The 9,636-nt window shown below is 47.4% G+C and overlaps 1 protein-coding gene across 1 annotated transcript; it reads right to left on the bottom strand.

Moving 5' to 3' along the window:
* Nucleotides 1-3,581: 3,581 nt before the first annotated feature.
* Nucleotides 3,582-9,284, bottom strand: LOC137307685 (probable G-protein coupled receptor 139). The gene is made up of 2 exons (XM_067976899.1): nucleotides 8,996-9,284; nucleotides 3,582-4,480 (listed from the first exon to the last, which is right to left on the bottom strand). The coding sequence occupies exons 1-2, from the start codon at nucleotides 9,282-9,284 to the stop codon at nucleotides 3,582-3,584; spliced, it is 1,188 nt and encodes a 395-aa protein (XP_067833000.1).
* Between the last annotated feature and the right edge of the window lie 352 nt (nucleotides 9,285-9,636).

Below are 9,636 nucleotides of genomic sequence, written 5' to 3'. Positions count from 1 at the left end.
CATATTCCAGTGTTTATAAAAACTTCAGTGTATTTCACACTGCACACAGTATGGGTACGGTAGCATAGTGGCTATGTTACTGGACTAATAATCCAGAGTCATGAGTTCAAATCCTATCACAGCAGCTGGGGAATTTAATATTCAATTAATTAAATAAAATCTGAAATTAAAGAAAAACTTATATCAATAATGGTGGACATGTGATTGTTGTAAAAACCAATCTGGTTCACGAATATCTTTTAGGGAATGAAACATGCCGGCCTGGCCTCTCTGTGACCACAGACCCACAGCAATGTGGTTCATTCTTAATCACTCTCTGAAATAGACGATCAAGCCATTCAGTTGGACAATCTCGCTGAAGAAAGTCATAACAAGAATATAACCGGACGGACCACAAGGCACCGGACACAACAAAGGCAAACCAAGCCCAGCCGACTCTGCAAATTCCTCCTCACCAACATCTGGGGACTTGTGCCAAAATTGGGAGAGCTGTCCCACAGACTAGTCAAGCAATAGCCTGACATAGCCATACTCACAGAACCATGGGCTCGATGTTAGCAGGGCTGTGGGTTCGCGGCGGGGGGGCGATTGGGCGCGTGGGTAACGCGCCCGGTGAAATTAGTCAGCCACCCGCGCGATCGCAGCCCAATTGGAGCCACTTACTCTGTCTTCCGGGTTCCCCACTGCTGATCTGCGCATCGGGCGGACTGCGCATGCGCAGTAAGATCTGTCAGCTGGAGGAGCTCTATTTAAAGGGGCAGTCCTCTACTGACAGATGCTGCAACAAATAGGAAAAATTACAGCATGGAGCAGCCCAGGGGGAAGGCTGCTCCCAGTTTAATGATGCCTCACTCCAGGTATCAATAGATGGGGTGAGGAGGAGGGGGAGGAAAGAGATCTTCCCCCCGGTGGGCGGGAGGAAGCGGCCTGCCTCTGCCACCAAGAAGGCCTGTCTCGAGGTGGCAGAGGAGGTCACCAGCACCACCAACATATCACAAACCTGCATACAGTGCAGGAGGCGCTCCAATGACCTAAGTAGGTCAGCCAAAGTGAGTACACTTACTCATTCCCCTACACTCCGTCTGCCACATCACTGCCCCCACCCCACACCTCCTTCTGCACTGCCAACACTACTCTGTCACATCACCCCTCACACCCACTCAAACCTCATCCTCATCTTACCTGCACTTACTCACCTCGCCAGTACTCATCCCACCACTACCACTCAACCCAATCCTCATACAATCTCATGGCTCTATCTCATACTCACCCTCTCGTGCATCTCTTTCACGGTCAGCCTCACTCAACCTGCCACTACCTGTGCTGCAGCCACAGGACATGCATCACATATGTGCAGTGGGAAGCGTAAGGCAAACGTGTCGTGAGCATGAAGGGGATGCACAAGGGTGTTTGAGGGTTTGTCATGGGTGTTACGTATATTGAATTTCTGAACAACTCACATTACATATTATATTGGCACCACTACTGCCACGTCTTCGCGAATCCTGTCTGGTTTGTGCAATAATGCCCTTTCCTGAGGATCACTATGAAGACCCACAACTGATGTCACCCATTGTGTCACTGCAGAGTGGGTGTAGGTGTATTTTCAGGGCTCTTTTGTGCAGACGACTGAGAGACGTCGGCGATGTCCCCGGTGGCACCCTGGAAGGATGCGGAGGAGAAGTTGTTGAGGGCAGTGGTGACTTTGACAGCGACAGGTAAGAAGATGGTGCTCGGGCCAGCCAGGAGCAGCTCGGCATGAAAGAGGCTGCAGATGTCCAAGGCGACATGTCGAGTGACTCTGAGCCTCTCTGTGCACTGCTGCTCAGAGAGGTCCAGGAGGCTGAGCCTCGGTCTGTGGACCCTGTGGCGAGGGTAGTGCCCTCTGCGACGCATCTCTCTCTGCGGTAGCCCTCCCTCCTGCTGTACAGGTGGATGTGTCACAGCACTGTGTTGTGGAGCTCCACGTGTCAGAGGTGGACGGCGTGGATGGCAAGGCTGGTGAGGCTGGTGATGCTGTTCGCCCTCCGAGGAGGTCATGACTGCAGCTACGGCGGCCCCCATCCGCAAGATGTACATCCGAGGGGGTCCGCAAGGTAGGTACATGTCTCCGGACCCCGGGGTAAGTGTGCAGGTTGGTGAATTTGATTGTCAGGAGGAGGGTGGTGGAGGCCAAACTTTGTCCCAAGTGACAGAGTGGCCTCCTGCAATGGGTGAGGGTCTCCCCCCACACCTGTCAAATGGACCTTTGCAGCTGCCACAGGCTGACAGCTGCAACAGGTCCATTTGACCTGGGAGTGTTTCCCCCAGTGTGGGAAACAGTCCCACTTTGTTCTAAAATCCCACATAGTCCCTTAATCAGGTCAGTTAATGACCTGAAATACCTAAATAAATACTGTCAAGTAGCATCCCGCTGGCTTTAATTGCCTGCGGGATTCCCACCAGCGGGGGCTGCGCGCGCACGCCGGCGCGTCAGCGGGGAACCCGGAAGTGCGCGGGTTCGGGGCGGGCTCCGGTACCGCGCCGGGATTCTCCGATTTTCGGAGCCCCCCCGCCAGGAACGCACCCGATAGCGGGTGGTAAAATAGAGCCCATGATATTAGTTAATAAACTCAAAACGTGAGAGCAGGGAGCTGATCAGTCAAATCAGGCTTGCTTAGTCCTTGATATCATAAGGCAGGAGTTTGACCAATGCTTTTCATCCCGAACACTGTGAGGTCACCGCTGGTGGGTCAGCTTTCCATAACTTCAATGTATTTCACTCCAGGGGTGTGTGAGGGAGAGAGTGTGGACTTTATTACTCACTGCTCTCCCCAGGGGTGTGTGGGGGGAGAGAGTGTGGTCTTTATTACTCACTGCTCTCCCCAGGGGTGTGTGGGGGAGAGAGTGTGGACTTTATTACTCACTGCTCTCCCCAGGGGTGTGTGTGGGGAGAGAGTGTGGACTTTATTACACACTGCTCTCCCCAGGGGTGTGTGGGGGAAGAGAGTGTGGACTTTATTACTCACTGCTCTCCCCAGGGGTGTGTGGGGGAAGAGAGTGTGGACTTTATTACTCACTGCTCTCCCCAGGGGTGTGTGTGGGGAGAGAGTGTGGACTTTATTACTCACTGCTCTCCCCAGGGGTGTGTGGGGGGAGAGAGTGTGGACTTTATTACTCACTGCTCTCCCCAGGGGTGTGTGTGTGTGGGGAGAGAGTGTGGACTTTATTACTCACTGCTCTCCCCAGGGGTGTGTGTGTGTGGGGAGAGAGAGTGGACTTTATTACTCACTGCTATCTTACAGGGAATGCCGAGATGGTACTAATATTAAATAATATTTCTCTTGTTTCCTTTTCAATTCTCCAATACGGTGAAACATTTGGTGTAATTAGTTGCGATATGTTATTTTACAACTTGTACTTCATTGAGATATAAACTTTGACAAATGCTGTAAATGAGTTGATAAATTCCCTCAGGTTATAAAGGTTTCAGTGATTGGAGAATACACAGTGTTTGCAGCACCGTGGCCTGGTGGAGAGAGAATCAGACACCGTATGACGCAGAATGGTCTCTGATCTGAGAAAGTCTTCAGATCTTCTTATTATTTAATGAATTTTATAATTACAGTAAAGGGATATTTCACCACATTCGTCAACTGCTCTCTGAATTTAGACTGTGTCACGGCATAAATACAAGTGTTTGTGCAGCAACTCATGAGCTGGAGCATGTATCCCAGTTCTAGTATCAACCTGGGTAGAGTTACAGAATAAAACCCCAACACCCACATCCGGTACCATATAGAATGCACCATAAACAGCGCCCATAACAGTATAAAGTTTCCTGATATAACAAACAGTAAAATGATGGATTTCCTTCGGCTCTCCATCTCTGGGTCTCTGGGACTCTCCCCACTGCTGTGACCCCGGAGTCTCCTGCGGGCTCTGCTGGCCACTAAAATGTATCTGACGGTGAAAGCATTGAGCAGCAGAATCAGAACAAATGGGACCCCCGGGGTGAGGATATAATGAAGGAGTTCGATGACTGTCCACACACGTGAAAACATAACAAGGACAGGTACAGCACAAAACCACGGTTGGTTGTAAAGATTATACTGGCCCGTGAACATAAAGTACCAGAACATATTCTTCAAACAGCCCAGCACACTCACTGTTCCCAGAACCACAGCCGCCGTTCTCTCGGTGCAATATTTAGTTTTCAGATTCTGGCAACAAATGGCCACAAATCGATCGAAGGTGAAAGTGACGGTGAACCAGACGGAACAGTCTGTGGCTGCGAAAAGCAGGACGGCGTGGATATTACACACGGGGATGGACCGCATGAAACGAAACTGACCCTGATAGACAATGGGAATCTGCCTGAGTATCAGATCGAAGATAACGACCAGTAGATCCGCCGCTGCCATCGCCACCAGGTAACGAGTGACACATTTGGAGAGACCGCACTTTCCCCGAGATAGGATCACAATCGTCAATAAGTTAACTGTAAGGAAGGGAAATAAACAGGGCAATTGTACATCAGGCTGGAACTGCCTGTAAATATTATTACCATCCCTGGATCTCCAGTAAATATTATTACCATTTCTGGATCTCCGATAAATATTCGCACTGCCTCCGGATCCACTGTAAATATTAATACCGTCTCTGGATCCCGTGGAAATATTAGTAATGTCTCTGGATCCTCTGTAATATTAGTACTGTTTGTGGATCTCCTGTAAATTTTAATAAAATCTGTGGAATCCCTGTAATTATTACTACCGTCTCCGGATCCCACTGCAAATATTATTGCCATCTCTGAATCATCTGCAAATATTCGTTAAGACTCTGGTCCCCCTGTAATTACTAACGCCATCCATGTAAATATTCGTTAAGACTCTGGACTTCCTGTAAATATTAGTACCGTCATTGGATCCCCAGTATATATTCGTAAAGTCTCTGCATCCCCTGTGAATATTAATACCGTCTCTGGATCCCCCTGCAAATGTTATTGCAGTCTCTGAATCATCTTCAAAATTCTATAGATTCTGGAACGGTTCCTGCAGCTTGGAGGGTAGCAAATGTAACTCCACTATTTAAGCAAGGAGGGAGAGAGACAACAGATAACTGCAGACCTGTTAGCCTGACATCAGTAGTAGGGAAAGTGCGAGACTCTATTATAAAGGATGTGATAACAGGACACTGAGAAAATATGAACGGGATTTGGCAGACTCAACATGGATTTTTGAAAGGGAAATCATGTTTGCAAACCTATTGGAGATCTTTGAGGATGAAACAAGTAGAATCGAAAAGGACAAACCAGTGGATGTGGTGCATTTGGATTTTCAGAAGGCTTTCGATAAGGTCCCAAACAGGAGGTTGTTGAACCTCAATGCCCTTCCCTCCATCATAAGGTCAGAAATGATGATATTCACTGATGATTGCACAGTGTTCAGTTCCATTCACAACCCCTCAGATAATGAAGCAGTACGTGCCTGCATGCAGCAAGACCTGGACAACATCCAGGATTGGGCTGATAAGTGGCAAGTAACATTCACGCTGGACAAGTGTCAGGCAATGACCATCCCCAACAAGAGAGAGTCTAATCACCTCCCCTTGACATTCAATGGCATGACAGTTGCAGAATCCACCACCATCAATATCCTGGGGGTCACCATTGACCAGAAACTTAACTGGACCAGCCATGTAAATATTGTGGCTACGAGAGCAGGTCAGAGGCTGGGTATTCTGCGGCGAGTGACTCACCTCCTGACTCCCCAAAGCCTTTCCACCATCTACAAGGCACAAGTCAGGAGTGTGATGGAATACTCTCCACTTGCCTGGATGAGTGCAGCTCCAACAACACTCAAGAAGCTCGACACCATCCAGCACAAAGCAGCCCGCTTGATTGGTACCACATCCATCACCCTAAACATTCACTCCCTTCACCACCGGCGCACCGTGGCTGCAGTGTGTATCATCCAGAGGATGCACTGCAGCAACTCACCAAGGCTTCTTCGACAGCACCTCCCAAATCCGCGAACTCTACCACCGAGAAGGACAAGAGCAGCAGGCACATGGGAACAACACCACCTGCACGTTCCCCTCCAAGTCACACACCATCCCGACTTGGAAATATATCGCTGTTCCTTCATCGTCGCTGGGTCAAAATCCTGGAACTCCCTTCCTAACAGCACTGTGGGAGAACCGTCACCACACGGACTGCAGCGGTTCAAGAAGGCGGCTCACCACCACCTTCTCAAGGGCAGTTAGGGATGGGCAATAAATGCCGACCTTGCCAGCGACGCCCACATCTCATGAACGAATAAAAAGAAAAGTTAGAGCACATGGAATTGGGGATAATATACTGGAATGGATTGAGAATTGGTTAACAGACAGAAACAGAGAGTAGGAATAAACGGGTATTTTTCGATTTGGCAGACTGTGACTGGTGGGGTGCCGCAGGGATCAATGTTTGGGCCCCACCGATTCACAATCTGTATCAAAGATTTGGATGAGGGGACCAAATATGATATTTCCAAGTTTGCTGATGACACACATAACTCGGTGGGAATGTGAGTTGTGAGGAGGATGCAATGGGGCTTCAAGGGGATACAGACAGGTTAAGTGAGTATGAAGGAACATGGCAGATGGAATATAATGTGGAAAAATGTGATGTTATCCACTTTGGTGGGAAAGACAGAGAAAACAGAAATGCAGAATATTTTTAAATGGTGAGAGATTGGGAGATGTTGATGTTCAAAGGGACCTGGGTGTCCTTGTACATGAGTCACTGAAAGCTCACATGCAGGTGCAGCAAGCAATTAGGGAGGCAAATGGTATATTGACCTTTATTGCAAGAGGATGTGAGTACAGGAGTAAAGACATCTTACTGCAATTAATTGTGACTGCATCAGGAGTGTTGTGCACAATTTTGATCTCCAAGAATATACTTGCCATAGAGGGAGTGCAACGAAGGTTCACCAGACTGATTCGTGTGATGGAGGGATTGTGGTATGAGGAGGGATTGAGTCGACTCGGCCTGCATTTTCTCGAGTTTGGAAGAATGAGAGATGATCTCATTGAAACAGGCAAAAATTCTTAAAGGGCTCGACAGAGTGGATGCAAGGAGGATGTTTCCCCTGGCTGGGGAGTCCAGAACAAGTGGTCACAGTCTCAGAATAAGGGGTGGGCTATTTGAGACTGAGATGAGTGGAAATTTCTTCACTCGGAAGGTGGTGAATCTTTGGAATTCTCTTTGGAGGTTCAGTCATTGAGTACATTCAAAACAGAGATCGATAGATTTCTACATATTAAAGGCATCAAGGGATATAGGGATAGTGCAGGAAAATGGTATTGACATAGAAGTTCAGCCATGATCTTGTTGAATGGTGGAGCAGGCTCGACGGGTCGATTGGCCTTCTCCTGCTCCTATTTCGTAAGTTCTTATGTTCTTATGTACCGTCTCTGGATTCATGGAAATATTGGAAGCACATCTGGTTACGCTGGATATATGAGCACCTTCTCTTGATCCACTCTGACTATTGATTCAGACTGTGCATCCCCTGCCTTGATTAGTACCATCTCTGGTTCTCTGTAAATATTACTACTGTCACTATATCCCCTGCAAATATTAGTACCGTCTCTGGATCCCACTGTAAATATTAGTACATTCTCTGGATCCCCTGTGAAACATGATTTATATAATTAATAGCTGGATGTAGAGACTTACCAGGAATACCGACATCAATGAGTGTGGGAAAGAGAATGACAAGAACGGTAATACAGTGAAACATGACATACAGGCTTCCCGGAGACACCAACAGCAGCAAGTGTTGGACAGGGAATAAGAACGGTAATACAGTGAAACACGGTTTGCAGAATTAACATCAACAACTTGCAATTATATCGCGCTCTTAACGTAGTAAAACATCCCATGACGCTTCACAGGAGCGATTATCAAACAAAATTTATGACCGAGCCACATAAAGAGTTATTCGGACAGATGACCAAAAGTTCGGTCAAAGAGGGAGGTTTTAAGAAGAATCTTAAAGAAGGAGAGAGGTGGAGAGCTGAAGATGTCTCGGGAGAGAATTCCAGAGCTTGGGACGTAGGCAGCTGAAGGCATGGCCGCCAATGGTGGAGCGATTAAAATCGGGGATGAGCAAGAGACAATAATTTGATAAGTGGAAAGATCTCGGAGGGTTGTAGGGCTGGAGGAGGTTGCAGAGATCGGGAGGGGCGAGGACATGGAGGGATTTGAAAACAAGGATGAGAATTTTAAAATCGAGGTGTGACCAAAACGGGAGCCAATGGAAGTCAGGGAGCACTGAGGTGATGGGAGAACGGGACAAGGGGTGAGTTCAGTTACGGGCAACAGAGTTTTGGATGAGCTCAAGTTTATGGAGGGTGGAAGATGGGAGACCCACCAGGAGAGTATTTGAATCATCAAGTCTAGAGGTAACAAAGGCATGGGTGAGGGTTTCAGCAGCAATGAGTTGAGGCAGGAGCGGAGGCTGACGGAGTGCGAAGTAAGCGGTCTCCGTGATAGAGCGGATATGTGATCGGTAGCTCATCTCAGGGTCAAATAGAAACGGTCTGGTTCACCCTCAGAGAGTGGCCAGGGAGAGGAGTGGAGTGGGTGGCTGGGGAATGGAGTTTGTAGCGGGGACCGAAAATAATGGCTTCAGTTGTCCCAATATTTATTTGGAGGAAATTGTTGCTCATCCATTCTTGGATATTGGACAAGAAGTGTGACAAATGAGAGACGGTGGATGGGCCGAGGGAGGTGGTGGGGAATAAACAGCTGGATGTAGAGACTTAGCACCGACATTGACAGCAGTGAGTCTGTGACCGTAAATGAGAGAACGGTAATAGAGTGAGACATGGTTTATAGAATTAATAGATAGATATAGAGACTTACCAGAGACACCAAGATCAGCGAGTGTGGGAAGGGAATGATAAGAACAGTAATACACTGAAACATGGTTTATAGAATTAATAGCTGGATATAGAGGCTTACCAGTGATACCAACAACAGCGAGGAGGGGATAGTAAATCACTTGTATACAGGCAAGGGCAAAATACATCCGATCCTCTAATAATTGCGAATCATAATGTGCATAAAGATATTGAAACATCCAGAATGGACTGTTCCAATCTATTGTTCTCAGATTCCGACCCATTGTTGGAACATTCCAATCTATTGTTCTCAGATTCCGACCCATTGTTGGAACATTCCAATCTATTGTTCTCAGATTCCGACCCATTGTTGTAACATTCCAATCTGTTGTTCTCAGATTCCGACCCATTGTTGTAACATTCCAATCTGTTGTTCTCAGATTCCGATCTATTCTTTCCCTCTCTGTGGAGCCGCTGATCCCTGTTCGTGCCGGGGGTGATGCTCCCACTGACACTATGGGATAACACGTTGAAAGTCGTCGCTTATAAATAACAGAGAGAAACACTCCAGTGACACAATTAGGGCCAATGGAGACTGACATTAATTACAGTCACTGAACAAACAGATTCAGTTAAAATCTTTAAACCCATCACTTTTTATATCACAACATATATTTAACCAAATATTACACAGTTGGAAAGCCCAAAGCCCTGTATATTATTTTAACAATTATTTGGAACAATGAGACCCACAGTCTTGAC

The sequence above is a fragment of the Heptranchias perlo genome, chromosome 3 (genome assembly GCF_035084215.1).
Source record: "Heptranchias perlo isolate sHepPer1 chromosome 3, sHepPer1.hap1, whole genome shotgun sequence".
In the NCBI taxonomy this organism is placed as follows: Eukaryota; Metazoa; Chordata; class Chondrichthyes; order Hexanchiformes; family Hexanchidae; genus Heptranchias; species Heptranchias perlo.
The sequence above is the reverse complement of the archived record's forward strand: the minus strand, read 5'-3'. Positions and strand labels throughout refer to the sequence as shown.